Genomic DNA, 19,539 nt, shown 5'->3' with positions numbered 1-19,539 from the left:
AATACCCCACAGCCCCCCACAAACCCCATACCCATCCACACACACCTTCACTTCCCCACAAATACCACCCACAAACCCCCACACACATCTACATACAACTCCCCCCACACACATCCACAGCCCCCCACAAACCCCATATACACCCACCTATGCCCCCCACACTCCTCCACACCTTCCAACAATATACAAGAGAAAGACTTCATTTTGAGCTATTATGCAATCACCTCTACAAACACCACACTGACGCACAAAAATCAGGACAAAATATACTTTTCAATAAAATTAAAATATGTTATTGTCAATGTTTTATTTTTAGTATATAATTTTTTTTTCCAGTTTCAAGATGGCAAACCCCCTTCCCAAAAGAAGTATGTCTGGGGGCAAGGGGAGGGACTTCCAGTGACAAAGGTCAAGGGTTAGGCAGCAGGACCAAGATAGCAACCAGGAGGCAGGGCACCCGTCAAGAGGCAGGGCAACCTTTGCAGCTCACGACAGCTCACCAAAACTTGTTAAGTGGCCCTCCACCCAAAATAATTGCCCGCCCCTGTATTAAAGGGTGTTAAACTATGCTCAGTGCCCTCTAAACATCAAAGTTACACCATTTTAGGTGAGGCTTATCTTTGAACTGCTCTACCTATCTGGAGCTAGGTTATTCTTAGTCTGCTCCATGGAAATAAAGCAACCAATTTGCAGTCAATTCAGCATCCCAAAATTCAAAGCTCCCAGCCCCTCTACCCCTGACAAACTTTCCACCTTCCCAAGTTCTACTGCCCAGGGGGTGGTACTGGCCCCAAGCCAACACTTCTACCTGCCCCCAGTGGGTATGACCCCAGCCCACATGGCACCACACTACTGGGTCCAAGGACACCAAGAGACCTGATCCGGGCCCCTGGTTTGGGAGCCAGGCATACAGCTTCTCTTCAGAGGGCTAAGGCCTTTGCTCTGTATCTGGGTGGCTCTCCCCTAGCCAGGATAATTTGCAGGGGAGAGGGGTGGCTTTCCTCCAGAGCCACCCGGTTTCCTGAGGTGGGAAAGAGGAGGGAAAAGGGCTGCCTAGCACCAAATGTGGCAAAAGCCTGGAGCCTGGGGAGGCATGCTTCCCTGGGGTCCATGCTGTTCCTATAGTTAACTCTCAGTAGCTCCAGGCTAGGAGCAGAGCTACCAGGCAGTGAGACTATGGAACCCAGGAAGGCATGCTTCCCTGGGCTCCATGCTCTCACCTTGGTTAACCTCAGAGGAGAGAAAGAGCCCTGGCTCCTGGCTTGCTAGGCCCTCTAGTGTCAAGTCACAGTTGTGCAGGGAGAAGACAGCATAAAGACTTAACCTGCTCTAAAACTGTTCAACTTCAACACCCCCTAGTTTTCCACAGATTTAGAATGGTCTAAGGGTAATCTGTAACAGCACCCTCAGTGTGATGCTGTGGTAAAAGGACCTAACATTATTCTTGCTAGTATTGAGAAGGGAGTAAGGAATAGGATCAAAGAGGCAATGTTCTGTCTGTATACAGCTTTGATTAAGCCTGTAAGAAAGTACTCTCCCCAGTTCTGATATCCACCTTTAAAATAAGGCACTGAAAAAGTAGAGAGCATGTAATAAAGAGCTGCAGGAATAATCGAGGACTGGAAAAAAATCCTTACAATTCTAGTGTGTTTGTATAGGGAATTAAGGCACTCAGGAAAGTTAAAACATATTAAAGTAAAGGTATGAAATAAAGGTAAAGTAAAGTAAAGGTGTGAAGTTAACATGTATAAAACTAAACTACATTAAACCCCTGCATTAATGCTATCATTCAGCAACTGAGAAGCCTTCACTTGCTGTAACTGTAAGAAGGGACTAAAGCAACTTTATTTCTGAATGAGGACGTTCACATGGGACTTGAGTTTATTGTAAATTATATGAATTAACTTCACACCTTTAGTTAATTTGTCTTAGCTTTCATCAGCGTTCCCATCTGATCAGCCCTGAGAGACTAAAAAGCTCCTCAGTCTTTGTTAAAATAAAATAAAATAGATCCAGAGGTTATAGAATCATAGACAGTTAGGATTGGAAGGGACCTTAGGAGGTCATCTAAGCCAACCCCCTGCTCAAAGCAAGACCAGCCCCAACTAGATTATCCCAGCCAAGGCTTTGTTGAGCCAGGGTTTGAAAATCCCCAAGGATGGAGCTTCCACCACCTCTCTAGGTAACCTGTTCCAGTCTTTTACTACCCTCCTAGTGAGGAAATTCTTCTTAATATTGAACCTAAACTTCCCTGGCTACAACTTGAGACCATTGCTCCTTGCTGTGTCTTCTGCCACCACTGAGAATAGCCTAGCTCCATCCTCTTTCTGACTCCCCTTCAGATAGTTGAAGGCTGCTATTAAGTTTCCTCTCAGTCTTCTGTTCTCTAGACTAAATAAGCTCAGTTCCCTCAGTCATTCCTCACAAGTCAGGTACCCCAGCAACCTCACCATTTTTGTTGCCCTCCACTGGACTATCTCCAATTTATCCAGATCCTTTCTGTAGTGTGGGCCCAAAACTGAACACAGTACTCCAGATGTGGCCTCATCAGTGCTGAATAGAGGGGAATTATTAGTTTCTTTGACCTACTGGCAACACACCTACCAATGCAGCCCAGTATGCTATTTGCCTTTTTGGCAACTAGGGCACACTGTTGGCTCATATTCAGCTTACTGTCCACTGTAACCCCTAGGTCCTTTGCTACAGAGCTGCTGCCCAGCCAGTCAGCCCCTAGCCTGTACTGGTGCATGGGATTGTTCCAGCCTCAGTGCAGGACTTTGCACTTGTCCTTGTTGAATTCCTTTTGGCCCAATCCTCCAATCTGTCTAAATTACTCTGAATCCTAGTCCTACCCTCCAGCATACTTACTATACCCCCCAACTTGATGTCATATCTGTACCTACTACTCCCCCCAGCTTAGTGTCTTGATCACAGTGTATAAGTATTTTTGAAAGAAGAAAATACTGGATACTATAGGATTTTATCGCTTCTTGGCCTTTCAGCTAAAATCCAGTATTGTAGAGAAAGACATAACGAGAACTAATGTCTGGGTGTTAAAGCAATTGCTGAAATTAGTAATTAGTCATTGAGGAGCAGGGTAGTCAGTCCAACCCACAATTCCTCCCGTCTGTCTTGCTGCTCAGCTGTCACCAATTGAGTCCCACATTCTCAGGACCAATTGTTTGGGACAGGAAGTGCTGATAGAGAGGAAGAGCTACAACTGATCAAGAATATGGCTTATGGCATTCTTCAGCAAGTACTTGCCTGTCACCTCCAAGAAATGTTCCACTGTACACAAGCTGCAAGCCACTGCAACCAACTTAACTTCTACAGGCCACAGGAGTTGCTTTGACCATAGTATCTAGGTAGTGAACCCCTAATACTGGGCAACCATGTCCTGCAAAGTAAGGAGCCAACATGGATCCACTCTGCAACTGAAATGGTAGCAATTGGTTAGCAGTGGAACTGCTGGGTGGTTTGGAACAGGAGTTGACTGGCCACTTCCACCAAAATCTAGTTGGCCATGCAGTGGGCACTTTTTCTCCATGCCAGGGAATCCTCAAGGCCCTCTGGAGACTAGAACACTGGGAGGGTCACTGAGATGTACGTTCTCACCAGCCACATAGTGGTGGAGAAGCACCACCACTCTCTGAGTAAAGTTTGGAATGGGCATGTGAATCTGTGCCAGTAGCAAAGCTTTTTCAATCCAGGTTATACAACCTGACAATCTGCACTGTGACAAATGCCATGTCTGTCCATACCCTAAATGACATAAACCCAGTAGATGTTATAAGCTGTCACTGCATTTCACGTCTGTCAAAAATAGCAACTTCCTATCCTTATCAACTAAATGGATCAGCAGTGTAGGGATGCATTTGGGTGCCAGGACAACATGGAAGCAGTGACTTTGGCTGCCACTGTGAACACAAATGTGCAGCTGCCAGCAGCAGCCTCTTGGTTTTTGCTCCACATGTCTCCAGAGTTGGTGCCAAAGGTAGCTGCCATATCAACCCATCTCTAATTATACCACTGGAATGGATGGACTGGTACGATCTGCTAAAAGATCAAGTTGTATTGCTTTTCAAAACACTATCATATGACAAATTAGAAGTCCTCCTTTTCTCCTGTCCAGGGTCTATTTAGAACAGTGATTTTCAACCAGGGTACCATGGCACTCTGGGGTTCCTTGAGATCCTTTCACGGACACCCCAGGGTGACACACACTGTTAAGGTGTGCAAACATGATTCACATGGTAAACCCAGAAATTTCAAATAGCAATTTGTAGTGTTAAAAACATTCTGACCTGTAGTGGTCTTTGAGTTTTTTGTAAGAGAAGAATTGCTCTAGTATTTTTCTGTAGTCAAAAAACATGCGAACACTAATAGCTGACATTTTCTGAGGAGTGCCTCAGGTCTACCCAGGGGTGCCTCAAATCTAAAAAGGGTGAGAACCACATATTTATATTATGTCTGTATGAGGGTGGCAGGTGATTCTGAGCAGGATATTCTTGAGTATGACTGCCGCCTCCCCTCCCACGTCCAGATTGGGACCAGGGCACTCCCCACCCCACTGGGTGGCCAAATTGGGATCAGGTTGCACTCTGCCCCCACCCCATGACTGGATCAGGCACCTGCCTCACCAGCCCCATGTGCTGATTCCAGCCCATGGACCGACCTGGCACTGCCCATTTGGCCTGCAAGGTGAAAAGGCTGGGTATCATTGACCTAGCCTGTTGGGATGTAGTAAGGTCAGCCAATGTATTTACACAGCCACAATCGCAAGAGGGCAGGAACAAACAGCCTGACTGATGGCAAGGATAAAACATCGTTAGCTGCCATATGGTCATACAGCATGTTTATGGTTCACTGTGTAATTGACTGTTTACATACCCTGAAGCATAAATGCCACATGCCCCCAGAGGCTGGGAGGGCATGGCGACTGCCCACAGGTGGTGGCGGCAGTGGGGGTGGTGAGCGCCGACCGGCAGTCAGCGGCCACCCACAGACGCCACCAGCAGTGGTGGTGGCAGCCAGCGGCAATCAGGGACTGCCCACAGAGACAGTGCTGGCAGTGGGGGGAGGGCGGTGCTGGTGAGTGGCAACCACACACAGGCACTGCCAGCAGTGTCAGCAGCGCTTTTTGCAGAGGGTGCACTGCTAAGCTCAGGGGGTGCACCCCCTACGCATTGCCAATGCCCTGAAGTTATAATAATCTGCTCTACAGATAGTCCTTAATGTTTAAACAACATGCAAGCAAAGTTAAACTGTTCGTTAAATTTTGTTAAAACCTTGTTTAGTTATCTTGGATGAAACCAAATAATTTAGAGGTGGATCCAAACTACATTCTAGCCTAGATTCTTCAGGCCTCATCCAGACAGGGAGGATTAAACTACTACAGTCCAAGTCCACTTTATTACTGAATAAGAAAATCCACGTGGGGGCTTAGCATGCATTACTTATACACACTGACTTCTTATTTAGTTGATGCACCTTAACTTACCCATATTAAATAGCTAAACTGCCATAGCTGATATCCAGCCACAGCAAAGTAGATCTGTGTAGTCCTGGAGGAAGCAGAAGCAGGAGGGGGCAACAGGGAAGGTCGCATTCTTCCTGACAAAGTAGGGCAATTGGCTAGTCACCTCAGGTTTCTGTATACGAACACATGAAGCCTGGGAAAAAAGCAGGAAGAACTGGAAGTCCTCATGCAGTCAAAGAACTATGACGTGACTGGAATAACAGAGACGTGGCAGGAGCTCACATGACTAAAGTACTGTCATGGATGGGTACAAACTGTGCAGGAAGAACAGGCAAGGATGAAGAGGAGGAGGAGTTACACTTAATGTAAAAGAGTTGTATGATTGCTCAGATCTCTAGTCTGAAACTGGAGATAGGCCTCTTGAAAGTCTCTGGGTTAAGGTTAGAGAAGAGAGCAACAAGGATGATGTCATGGTGGGCGTCTGCTACAGACCACTAGACAAGGAGGATGAGGTAGATGAGGCTTTCTGCAGACAAGTTGCTGGAGTTTCCTGGTCACAGGCCCTGGTTCTCATGGGAAACTTCAGTCACTCTGCCATGTACTGGGAGGGCAATACAGCAGTGCACAGGTAATCCAGGAAATCTTTGGAGAGCATTGGCGACAACTTCCTGGTACAAGTGTTTGAGAGACCAACTAGGGGCCATGCTCTTCTTGACCTCCTGCTCAGGGAAGAATTGGTGGGGGATATAGAAGTGGATGGCAACTTGGGCAGCAGTGACCACGAGATGATCGAGTTCAGGATCCTGACAAAAGCAAGAAAGGAGAGCAGCACAGTATGGACCCTGGACTTCAGAAAAGCAGACTGACTCTCTCAGGGAACTGATAGTCAGGATCCCCTGGGGAACCAGCCTGAGGGGGAAAGGAGTTCAGGAGAGCTGGTTTAATTTTAAAAAACCTTACTGAAGGCACAGGAATAAACCATCTCAATGTGCAGGAAAAATAGCAAATATGGCAAGCGACCGGCTTGGCTTAGCAGAGAACTCTTTGGAGAACTTAAACACAAAAAGGAAGCTTACAAGTGGAAGCTTGGACAAACAACTCGGGAGGAGTATAAGAATATTGCTCAGGCATGCAGGGATGAAGTCAGGAAGGCCAAAGTGCAATTGGAGTTGCAACTAGCAAGGAGCATTAAGGGTAACAAGAAGAGTTTCTACAAGTAATTTAGCAACAAGAGGAAGATCAGGGAAAGCATGGGTCCCTTACTGAATGGGGGAGGCAACCTAGTGACAGATGAGAAGGAAAAAGCTGAAGTGCTCAGTGACTTTTTTGCCTCAGTCTTCACAGGCAAGGTCAGCTCCCAGACTACTGCAGCAGGCAGCACAGTTTGGGGAGGAGGCGAGCAGCCCTCAGTGGTGAAAGAATAGGTTAGGGACCATTTAGAAAAGCTGGGTGTGTACAAGTCAATGAGGTCAGATGCAAAGCATCCACGGGTGCTGAGGGAATTGGTTGATGTGACTACAGACGTTGGCGATGTGTAGGGGGTGCACGCAGGTGCACATGCACCCCCTGAGATTGGCAGTGCATCCCTTGCGATTGGCCACCACTTGCCAACCCCCCCCACCCACCAACACCACCGGCGGCATCCATGGGTGGTCGCCAATCAGTGCAGCTGGTATCAAGTGGAGTGCCCCAGGGGTCAGTCCTAGGGCCAGTTTTGTTCAATGTCTTAATCAATGACCTGGAAGATGGCATAGAGTATACCCTCAACAAGTCTGCAGATGACACCAAGCTGAGGGGTGTAGTAGATACACTGGAGGATAAGGCTAGAATTCAGAGCGACTCAGACAACTTAGAGGATTGGGCCAAAAAAAAAATCTCATGAGGTGCAGTAAGGACAAGTGCAAAGTCCTGCACTTAGGATGGAAGAATCCCATGCACTGCTAGAGCCTGAGGACTGACTGGCTGGGCAGCAGCTCTGCAGAAAAGGACCTGAGGGTTACAGTGGACAATAAGATAGATATGAGTCAGCAGTGTGCACTTGTTGCCAAGAAGGCTAACAGCATGTTAGTAGGAGCATTGCCAGCAGATCAAGGGAAGCAATTATTCCCCTGTATTCTGCATTGGTAGGGCCACATCTGCTGTCCAGTTTCAGGCCCCCCACTATAGAAAGCATCTGGTCAAGTTGGAGAAAAACCAGCAGAGGGCAACAAAAATGGTTCAGGGGCTGGGGCACATGACTTATCCAGAGGCTGAGGGAACTGGGTTTATTTAGCTGGGAAAATGACGACTGAGAGGGGATTTAATAGCAGCCGTCAACTACCTGAAGGGTCATTGCAAAGAGGACAGTCCTCAGTGGAGACATGACAGAACAAGGAGCAGTGGTCTCAAGTTGCAGCAAGGGAGGTTTAGGTTTAGGAAAACTCTCCCTGGGAGGGTGGTGAAGCACTGGAACAGGTTTCCTAGAGGGGTGGTCAAATCTCCACCCTTTGAGGTGAATAACAAGTCCCAGCTCAACAAAGCCCTGGCTGGAATGTTGTAATTGGGGCTGGTCCTACTTTGAGCAGAGGGTTGGACTAGATGGTCTCCTGAGGTCCCGTCCAACCCTAATTTTCTATGATTGATTCTATGATACAAGGCCTGAGAGGAAACGGCCAAAGTCTACCCTTACATAGCAGAAAGCTTCTCTTGCCATTTTAGCTTTAATCGTGCCACAATAAAAACTGTTGTATAGCTTTACTCAAAATAGGTTAGGTATCAGACTGATTGGAGGAATTTTTTTTTTTTTAAATCCCAAAATTAATGCACCTTCTTCTACCAGCATAGCAGGAGCTCCACTGGGGCTAAAGTAACTTCAAGAGAATTCTCTAAAATATCATTATAGACGAGGAAAAGGTCTCTGAATGGCAGCTCCTGCTCACCTGATTAGTCAAGTAAAAGAAGGATTTGGGTATCTCATTTCCTAGTAGAATCTGGCCTTGTCTGGACTAGGTTCTCTCTTTAAAATTTTCTACCACTGCTGCTACTATCTTATCTCTGCTGATGGTAGCAAGAGGGGGAGCACTAGTATAGTCAGGGCTGCTTGCTCTGAGATTTAAAACTATGGGTCATTTATACATGTGCTCTGGGAGCAGGGAGCACATTAAACAGAGTGGTTCTGAGAGCTGCCCTAATTAAAGCACCGAGCGTCATGTTGATCAGTGTCCCCACACTGAAAAAGGGCAGCAGAGGCACTTTAACTGAAGCTCATCAAATGAGCTTTATTTAAAGCACCCCCACCACCATTCTTCAGTGTGGGGACACTGATACATGCGACACTGCAGTCTGCTGGAGCACAGTAATTACCACGTTCCAGCAGAGTTGATTAATCAAGTCTGCTCTAGGGGTGCACTGATACAAATTTTTTGGGCTGATACCAATGGCTGTTTTTTAACGAGCCATATCAGCTGCTACTGATCCAACTGCCGATATGCAGGTCTGGCTGGTAAGTCTGTTGCGGAGGAAGGGGGGAGGGAAGGGACATGGGGGCGCAGATTGGGGCACTGTGGTGAGGGAGGGAGTGGGGCTGGGACTGGAGCTGGACCTGCGCTGCAGCTGCACACACGCATGGGGCATTTATCAGCTACATTAATCGGCCACATCAGCCAAAAAAAGCTGACTGCTGTCAATTTTCTTTATATTGGTGCCCATCTGATATGGGACCGATGTATTGGCACACCTCTAGCCTGCTCTGACGCGTTGTAATTACAGCACGTCAGAGCAACCTCTCTTCACGTGTATTGGCACCCATGGTTTTCAAAGCAATTCTGAGTAGGGTTAGAAAGCAAGGTCAGTAAAATGCCAGAAACTAGCCTGCATAGGCAGTCTCACCACTGCCAGTGCTAGTGAAGCAGGACTTGTGGTAACAAGAGGAAGAAATTTTTAGGGGGAAAAAAGGCCAGTGAAGATAAAAACTAAAGTTAGTGAAGTGTTCTGAAATCTGACCTTACACAACTCATTACAATGCTCTCCCACACAGATAAGGGCAAGATTAAACACCAGGTCATATAATCATCCTGCCTCTTCCTTTGCAGCTCCACTAAGTTCCTGGCTCATCTCCTCTTAAGTAGCTGAATCTTTTTTGTTACTCTTTAGAATCCACAGAGACTTTTCTAGTGTAAAATGAAGCTCAATCTATTCTCAGATACTTACAGCCGTAATACCTTTCATATAGGGCTTTCAGCTGCTTGTAATACAAAATGCAAATGTCCTGAAATTGTTCCTAAATAACAATAAATGAATACCTCAAATTTTTTTTTAAACTTCATTGTGTTCCAAAATTTTCTATGGTATGAATTTACTGGTAATGTTTGCAGACACAATTACTTAAGTTTACTATAAAAGAATATTCACAGAAATCAAGTTCTGAGGTGGCAAAAGAAAGTATTTGCATTAGAAATCTGATTCTAGGAGTTATGCATATCCAAGCCAAACTGAGTAGCAAAGACCTCAAATACTTATAGTGAATTGTTAGTGGAACAAGAATTGCAGCCATAAACCAATACAGTGTTACAGATCAAGAAATAGTCACAGAAATTATTCTATGAATTCTTTCAGACAAATACATTTGAGAAAATCATCAGCTTTTCAAAATAAATCTAAATATGCTTATTTATTGAATTAATTGGTCTCTCTGCTTTACTATTTACTCAAGTTCTCTCAAACAACTTCAAATGTAGGCCTGAAAAGTCACTAATCCAGACTAGTTTGTCTGGTTTTAATTCTAGTTCAAAAGCTTCATGTTGCATGACTGACACACAATTTTACTGTTATCCTTCAGTACTAAACAGATACACCGTAAGGTTTTCTAGGATCACCTTATTTTTTTTTCTGATAGAAAAATGCAGTCAGATCTTATTTCCATCACATATTTTGGATGAAAAATGAGACTGGAAAAAACTGAAATGTATCAGGTCCACAGTATTGTCTTTGCTGATACCACGCTTTCTAGGGAATTCAAATATTTTCCACACAAGAAAAGCACATCTTTATTTCTTATGTTAATGATGACTTCAAATAAACACCATTTTAATTATATATAAAATGGCTGCAATGCACTTTAATGCACGAGTTGCAGTTTCCATCTTTAAAGTTGTTCTTTATACATTTTTAATAGGCAAATCTAGTGAAATGTCATTCTTACTACATTGAGGCTGATAGGAATAGCTGGAGAGAGACAAATTACTGTGCATCTAAACATGTTATTTTCCCCCGATTGTCATTTATGTGCACTGCAGAGAACACTGGCATGTGTGGCTGGTGCACATGGGTGCACGTACACCCCCTGAGATTGGCCACGTCCCCCCTGAGAGAAGCACCGATGGCATTTCCGGCCGCAGGCTGCTGCAGCAGGGGGGAGGGGCACGCAGCTGGCCCAGCACAGCAGGCAGGTAGGCAAGGTTTCTTTCTTTAGTTTCTGGGCTTGGGGGTGAGGGAGGAAGCGGGGCAGACAGGGTGAATCATTCACCCCTGACCCTGTCCCGCTCCCTGCTGCACTGTGGAGATTGTCCCATGACCCAGCCTGGCTGGGGCCCCACTCACAGTGAATGGAGCCCCAGTCAGGCTGGGTCATGGAACAAGTTGAGCCCAGTGACTCCTGCAGAGTCACAGTGCCAAGGGGGGCACATGCCCCCTCCCCCCCGATCTTTGCACAGGGCAAGGGTGGGCTGCAGCTGCAAGGCAAGCTGGGCTCTTCCTGCTCCATGCCCTGCTGCAGCCTTTGAAAGTGGTGTGGCACAGCGCCATGTGCCTCGCTGCCTGGGCTACCCAGCGGCAGGTCACATGGTGGCGCGCCGCTTTCAAAGGCTGCAGCAAGGCGCAGAGCAGGCAGAGCCCAGCTCACCTTGCAGCTGCAGCCCACACTTGCCCTGTGCAAAGATCAGGGGGGCCATGTGCCCCCCGTGGCTCCCTGGCACTGTGACTCCAAAGATCCACCGGGCTCTTCCTGGGGACAACTTAGATAGGGCAGGGTGGAGCAAGGGGCTCCGTCTCCTCCAGTCCAGCGCCACAACCAAAGCTGGCCCTGCTCCAGCTCCAGGTCCCGCTCTGGGGATTGCGGGGCTGGGGCCAGACCAGGGCCAGTGTGGGGAGGCAGCCAGAGCCAATGCAGGGCTAAGGGGAGGTGAATGCTGGAACCAGGCAAATGACCCCTGGCATGGGGGAAGGGGCAGCTGCACAGGTGCAGCAGACCCCGTCCCCAAGCCCGATCCCTGTCGGGTGCCAGCCCCAGCCTCGCTCCCTCCCCCGCCCATGGCCCTTTCCCCTCCCCTTCCCCCACAGGCTTTCACGCACAGCCTCCTTTCCCCCACCCCAATTTTTTTTTCTCCCCCAGTCAGCAATCAGCTGCTTGGAGACTCCCCCTGTCATCAATCAGCCACTGGTGCCCCCCCAGTATTAGGAGGCACCAGTCACCCATGTCACAGAACCTGAGAGGCATCTGCTATCCCAGCGGAGTTATTGCATCTCATGATCTGAGTGACATTCACGCTAAGTTGGGGAACACTGTGCAGCATTTTTGGTATCAGTCCTAACCCAGTCTTTCCAAATCCCTTTAACCGCCCACAGATGAAAAACTTTAGTCCTGCAGTTAAGTTACTATCACATCTCACTTGTGATTTAAGAGCAGGAAAGACAGCACAAGAGCAACAGTGAAAGAGAGCAAAAGCGAGAGAAATGTAAGCAGTCTTACAGACCCAGCCTAATGTGACATGAGAGAGAATAAAAAAGGCTACCTAAGCTTGTAAGAAAGTAGGCTCGATGAGCTCTCTGAATGTTCATCTTCAAAACACTCTTCCCTTCCTTCATAAGTAAATTGGTTATATGGCAAGTAGAGAGGTGTAGACTTAGCTGATGGTGACTGTGAGGCTTCAGTCTGTGATGTAGAAGGACCTGGTTGCTGACTTTCATGCATTTTCACATCACTGTGTTCTGTTACTTTAGACAGGATCCTATCAATGGTTTTGTAATAAGGCCAGTCTGGTGCAACAGTTTCACTATCAGTCATGCATTTTAATTTCCTGTAATGAAAGACACATAACATTAAGGTCTGATAATACAAAATAAGCATTTCACGTAAATCTTACAGCTTCATTTAGTGTCGGAAGCAATTTTTCATATAAAACTTTGATCATTTGACAGTCAAACTAGAAATACTTAATGAGAACAAAGACAGTGTTTGGGAGTTTTAATTTCCAATAAGGTCATTAAAATTATGTTCAGGATTTTATCCTGTGATACAAAGATGCATATTTTCCAAAGCTGAGCTAGTACCACTGCAAAAGAACAACAGCTTCTACTAGTGAAGAGAAATATTTAAGTAATTTAAGTAACCAATATGCTTTTCAAACAGCGCTAGATATTTCCCCTTACCAGCTGCCAAACTGACCATCCTTACTGAGGTCTAACAGAATTTATTATTATAATAAAGACTACTGAGAGAGCCATCGCCTTTACACTAAATGGAACGAAATCTATGCCATGCCTTACTCCATTAACAAAAAATAGAGATTCCCTTTATACAAGTGATAGTGGCATGGCACCAGCATGATGCAGGGAACAGTCATAATGGGTGGGAACTATAGTAACAAGCATAATGCTGTAGATGTTTAGAGATGTGCCACAAAGTTTACGTCCATTTAGAAAGAGTTGAAGGATTCTTGACGGACTTGACTTGGAACTAGGCAGTTCTCAGTGGTGGCAGATGACAGAACAAGGAGCAATGGTCTCAAGTTGCAGCAAGGGAAGTTTAAGTTGGATATTAGGAAAAATTTTCTCACTAGAAGGGTGGTGAAGCACTGGAACAGGTTCAGGGCTGTGCAAGATGTGGCCCACGGGCCGGATGCAACCCACCAAGCCATTCTATCCAGCCCACAGGGCCCCTAAAAAATGTAGAAAATTAATATTAATCTGCCCTGAGCTGCTTGTCATGTGGCCCTCAACGGCTTGCCAGAACTCAGTAAGTGGCCCTTCGCCCAAAATAATTGCCCGCCCCTGGGTTACCGAGAGAGTTGGTGGAATCTCCATCCTTGGAGGTTTTTAAGGCCCGGGCCTGGCTGGGATGATCTAGTTGGGCCTGGGCCTGCTTTGAGCAGGGGCTGGACTCCATGGCCTCCTGAGGTCCCTTCCACCCCTCAATTTTTATGATTCTATGACTTTGTCCTTCATATATATCCCTTTATGAAGGCATGTAAGGCAGTTACTTACCTGATCCAAACTTTCCTCCATCACACAGACTTGGTATTGTTTGTATACTTTTTGACCTCAAGAGCATACAACTTAAAACTGAAGTTCACAGAAAACTGTATGAACTGTAAAAAAAAAAATGGTCACTGAGAGCTTTATTTTTGGTTATATCCAGGGATCCAGGTTTTCCATTTCCTGCAGAAAAATGAGGATTTTCCCCTTTGAAGTGGAAAACCATGGGTTTCCCCTTTTGCAAACAGTTCTCCACAGGCAGAGTTTCAGCATGCAACAAGCTGCTTGCAAAAAGGATGCAAAACCCTAAACCCTGTCTGAAGGGAAGGGGGAGGAGGCATGGGCAGGGCCTGAGAATTTAAGACCAGCCAGGACTGGGTCAGACTCACTTTGCCTCCTGCAGCCTTTGGAGTAAGTAGGGCCTGGGGAGCTAGGGGGCTGTGGGTTGGGAATGAGGGGGCCAGTGATTTCCTGGTCCCTGTGTGACCCCTGGATCTGATTTTACAGATTTTGGGGCCTGCTGATTGGCCCTGTAGGGAAAGGGTGGATGGGAAGCCTGGTGACAGGCAGGGCAAGCGAGATGGAAGAGGGAAGGAAGAGGAGGAGGGGGAAAAGAAGTAGGAGAGGGTTACCCATGGGGCCAGATCGGGTTTGCCCCAGCCGCCACCCACCCGCTGTGCCCATGCTAGTCTCTGGCCCACTGCAGTCCCTACCTCTATCCTGCTGTTCCCAGGTGCTCACTGCCCAGATGGTCCCAAAAGGTGGCAGTGGGTACGTCAAAGTGCTCAGCATCCACAATGCCTGGACCAGATCAGGGTAGTGCAGAGCGTCTCGGCAGAGCAGCTCCATGATTTGCAGTGGGGACAAGTGCTGGCAGCCCCGGGCAGTGTGCAAGGGCTGGCCAGAGCCGCAATGAGCCTACAGCAGTCGGGGCAGCCCAACTCTGCCAGGACATGCTGCTGCCACCTGGAACCACTTGAGCAGTGGGTGCCTAGGAGCAGGAAAGCAAGGGCAGCAGGGCAGGGACTGTGGTGGACTGGGGACTCTCACTGGGACAGCAGTCTCCACTTGGTGGGGGCTAAAAGGTGGCCGGGGCAGACTCCACCTGGCCCCATGGGTGGCCCCACCTACATCCCCATCCCACGCCCCCTCCCTCTTCCTCTCCTCCCTCCCACCTGCCCTGCCTGCTGCTGGACTTCCCTTGGCTGGGGGACAGCAAAATGCAGGACACACATGGGGCACTGGCAGGGTTGGTGGGGTTATGGGTTGCAAATGAGGGGCAATGGCATAGGCAGGGGCAGGGCACTAGCATGTCAGGGCTGTTTAGTGTCCCAAAGCAGCAGGAGGTGACAACCAAAGTTGCACTTATGTCCTGGTTTAGGGGGACAGCTGCTCCCAGAAGGGAGTAAGTGCTGATTGGCCCTGTAGGCAGGGGCTGCAGATCAGAAGTGAGGGGCACTAGCAGGGCTGTGGCTTTGGAATGAGGGGCACTGGCATATCATGGCTGCTCAGTGCCACAAAACAGCAGGGGGGGCAGCTGCAGCTGGACCCGCATCCTGGTGAGCAAAGGGGGCAGGGAGAGCTGTGATTTTCCATAATAAAAAAAACCAAAATCAAATGCCAAAATACACAGGTATTTAGAATTTATTTTATTACAATACACACACACATACACACACACACACAGAAGTACTCTTCACTTAACAACATCCCAGTTAATGTTGTTTTGTTATTACATCACTGATCTATTAACATACTCGTTTAAATTTGTGCAATGTCCCGTTATAACATTGTTTGGCCACTGCCTGCTAGTGAGATGGGGGACGCCAAGTAAATGTATGTATATACATTTAGCCCCAGGCAGCCTGCAGAGCAGCTCCAGCAGGTAAGTGATGGGGGGAGAGGGGGATTGAGGCCCCTGTAAGGAGGGAGCTAGGCAAGGCTGGAACTGCTGCCCAGCTGGGTAGGGCTTGGGGCCCGAGGCCGCAATGCACAGCTGCAGGGCCCCAGCATGAAGCAGGATGGGGCTGCATGTGGCTGGTCTAGGGGAGGGGGAGAGCTGACTCCCCGCTGCCACATGCACTCCCAAGTCTGCACCCGGGGCAGGTACAGGCTGCAGGCCTGGGCTCCCACCCTGCTTCACTCCCCTGGGGCCTCCACAGCCCTGTGGGCATGACCCAGTGTGACTGGGGAAAGTGGGAATCTTCTCACCGCTGCTCACTGCCGCCCCCCCGCCCTGGCGACACATCACCGATTTGTGCTGCTGCTTTGAGGGGCACAGCCCCGTGCACAGGAGATGCATTGCTAGGGCAGCAGGGGGGTAAGCAGCAGTGAGGAGATCCCTGCGCAGCCCTGCTGTCCCCAGCCATGCTAGGTCATGCCTGCCAGGCTGTGGAGGCTGCAGGAGAGTAAAGTAGGGCAGAGCTGGCAGTGGCTAGCAGCTTCTCGGCACAGGCTGCTCCCTGCCACCCTGCTTTCCTCCCCCGCAGCCCCTGCAGCCTGGCAGGCAGCAGCAGACCCATGCAGGGATCTCCTCGCTGCTGCTTGCCCTACCCTGCCTTGGCAATGTGCCTCCTGCGTGCGGGGCTGTGACCTTCAAAGCAGCAGCACGAGCAGGGGGCACATCACCAGGGTGGGGGGAGGAGGGGGCAGCAGCGCAGAGATCCCCATGCAGCCCCACTGTCCCAGGGGAGCAAAGCAGGATGGAAGCCCAATCCCACAGCCTGCGCCTGCCCAGGGTACAGATCTGGGGGGCGTGGATCCCCACAGCCCCCTGGGATACGCGTGGCAGTGGAGAGCCGGCCCTCCCCTGGACGAGCCACCCGCAGCCCTGTCCTGCTTCCCAATGGGGCCCTTCAGTCACACATTGCAGCCCCGGGCCCCAAGCCCCAAATGCCACCTGGCTGTGCAGCAGCCCCAGCCCTGCCCAGCTCCCTCCCTACAGGGGCCTCAATCCCCCTCTCCCCCTCACCACTTTCCTACAGGAGTGCACGCAGCAGTGGGGAGCCACCCCACCCAAGGCCGCAGCACAAGGAAAAGGGGGTGCTATATAATGGTTTTTGTCTGGGGAAAAAAATTTCCCTGGAACCTAACCCTTCCTATTTACATTAATTCTTATGGGAAATTGGATTCGCTTAACATCATTTCACTTAAAGTCGCATTTTTCAAGAACCTAACCACAACGTTAAGGTGCGTGCATATAAATGAATATATATATATATAAATGAAACATCACATATTATACACATATATATGTACGTATGTAGACATACACATACATGTGTACATGTACATGTGTGACATTTCATTTTAAATCACAAAGAAACGCAGACCTTAGGTTTTTTAATCAGAGAACTTGGGGGATTTTATCAGAGCATTCTGGATTTTTTAACAGAGAAAACCAGGATCCCTAGTTATATCCCTCACTTTAGATCTTGCAACTGTTAAGCCAGATTGTTTCAAAGGGACAGGAGACAGATAAGAATAAAGATAAATGCTTCACATAAGTAAAATTTGAATTAACAGACCTAGAAAATAAACAAAAAACCGTTTCTGCCAGCAGAAAGCAGATTCCATCTGATGAAAATAGGAAAAGAACTGGATTTGATAGCTGACCTACCATTTTCATAAAATATGCACTCTGGTCTGGTGAATGGAGAGAAAGAGAATTTTTTCTTAGGTTTTGATGCACTTTAGCATGCATGCACGCTACAAGGTATGATGAGATCTTTAGCTATGGCAACTACATATAATCAAAATCAAAAGCAAAGCCTGTATCAAAGAAGTATTTTTATTCCCTCAATGCATTAAAATTTTTAATTATTTTTTTGTGTTTCGCAACCAGCTGATGTAATTTCATCAGAGAATATTTGACAGAACATGTATATTTATATATCTTTTAAACCTGGAATAGTTTGTCACAAAATAACTAAATACAGGACTGACAATAACTTGTCCACTTGATCTAATACCTTTTAACTTAGCTCTTTAAATTATTTGCAATAAAACATTTTTTAACTGTTTGGTTTACCTGGATCTGGAGGCGTGCACAGATTTAACAGCTTAAATATAGTACATCTCAATCTGCAATACTAAGAAGCTCACAATCTTAACAGCAAAGATTAATGATAATTAAAATGTGGGTTTTGTTGGGAGCTGGTGTTTGCTGAACTTGGACCTCTAATGGAGGAACTCTCTAATGGAAGATCTCTGATGGCAAACTGGTAACCCACATGAACCACATTAGCAGCATCTGTTGTCTGACGGAGCGGCTAACTACAAGTGTGGAGCAGCTGGCAACAGCCAATGATCTCCCCAGTGGTTAAAAACTCATCTCAATGGCAAGAGGGCAGATGAGCCCAAGCATGAGAGTCACTAATGGAAAAACGAGCGTATGAACTCATGTAGATCAACAGCAGCTGAGACACTGGTGACACAGTGTAGCTCTCCATAACAGGGCAATGTCACCAAGTAGCATGAACAACATCACTCTGAGGACATTTGAATTAACCTCACTGATAATCAAGGTCTGCATTTCCCTAGTCCTTCATAATTGCAGCAGCTTTTTTTCAGTTCCATTGGGCTTGAAGTATACTGGTGTTGGACTTCATTTGTAGTTTTATTTTTTATATAGCTTAGCATAAGCTAAAACTCCATTTTGTTTTAGCCATCTTAATGTTTTTATATTTTCTTGTTTTGTATGAATGTGGTATGTGTGTGGTCAGGAAAGAAAGAAAATGGAAACTAAAGATGCAAGCGGCAAGAAAGAAAATAAAAATATCACACCTACAGAAAAATGGCTGAAGATACAGATGGACAATCCAAAGCGAAAAATCCACTGTCTAAATCCAAAGGGCATCTTTAACCACAAAAGCTGAGAAGGAAACAAGTCATCACAGAGGTGCAGCTGACAACCCCGGTCTAGTGAACAAGCAACAGACATGCAGCTGCTACTCTAAAAGATGAGAGAGAGAAAAAAGACTTTGGTGAGAGGGTGGGGTGCGGACAACTTCTGCACGAGGCATCACTATGTGTCCGACAGACCCCCAGCCTTCTCTTCCTCATGCTCAGCTTGGTTGGCCACCAATCTGACTTGAGCACCTAAAGATGGGTAACATCCTAATATCTTGAATGACTACTTTGCCTCAGTCTTTCACCGGACCAAGGGGAAAACCATGCCAAGTAGAGTAGAGAATAAGCACAGTAGGAATATTTGCTTTCCTACTATTGCTGTAGAATTGATGTATGACCAATTAAAAAAACTAGGCGTATAAGTCAGCAAGACTGGATGATCTTCATCCAGAAGTGCTGAAGGACCTGGCCGAAGTCACTGCAGAACCCCTGGTGAAACTTCCACAACTCGTGCCACTCTGGAAAAGTCCCGGAGGACTGGAAGAGGGCCAGTGTTTTGCCCATCCACAAGAAGGGCAGGAGGGAGGACCCGGGTAACTATAGGCCAATCAGCCTAACTTCCATCCTAGGGAAAATCCTAGAAAAGTTCATAAGGAGTCTATCTGCAATAAGCTTGCAGAATGTAAGATTCTGAATGACAGCCAACATAGCTTTGTCATGGGCAGGTCTTGCCTTACCAACCTCATCTCCTTCTATGACCAGGTAACTCGCTACCCGGGCACAAGAGAGCAAGTTTTCATTGTGTACCTAGACTTCCAAAAGCCCTTTGTGATCTGGTATCCCACAATGTCCTCACGAGAAAACTGGAGGATTGTGGGCTTAACACTCAGGTGGGTGAGAAACTGGCTGCAGGACAGAACCCAGAGAGTCGTAGTGAATGGATCTTTGTCATCCTGGTGAGAAGTGGGCAGCGGTGTCCC

General features: G+C 47.4%; 1 protein-coding gene across 2 annotated transcripts in view; it reads right to left on the bottom strand.

The window, feature by feature from the left end:
• The window catches only part of MSANTD1 (Myb/SANT DNA binding domain containing 1), a 94,542-nt gene that overhangs the window by 6,637 nt on the left and 68,366 nt on the right, over positions 1–19,539 (bottom strand). For both annotated transcript variants that reach the window (XM_019553408.1, XM_019553407.1), the window contains exon 6: positions 12,247–12,531. In XM_019553408.1, coding sequence (XP_019408953.1) covers positions 12,247–12,531 — 285 coding nt within the window. The remainder of the gene's footprint in view (positions 1–12,246; positions 12,532–19,539) is intronic.

Source organism: Crocodylus porosus, unplaced genomic scaffold (assembly GCF_001723895.1).
Source record: "Crocodylus porosus isolate Cpor-Errol unplaced genomic scaffold, CroPor_comp1, whole genome shotgun sequence".
NCBI classification, from domain to species: Eukaryota; Metazoa; Chordata; order Crocodylia; family Crocodylidae; genus Crocodylus; species Crocodylus porosus.
This window is presented reverse-complemented; position numbering and strand designations above follow the sequence as displayed.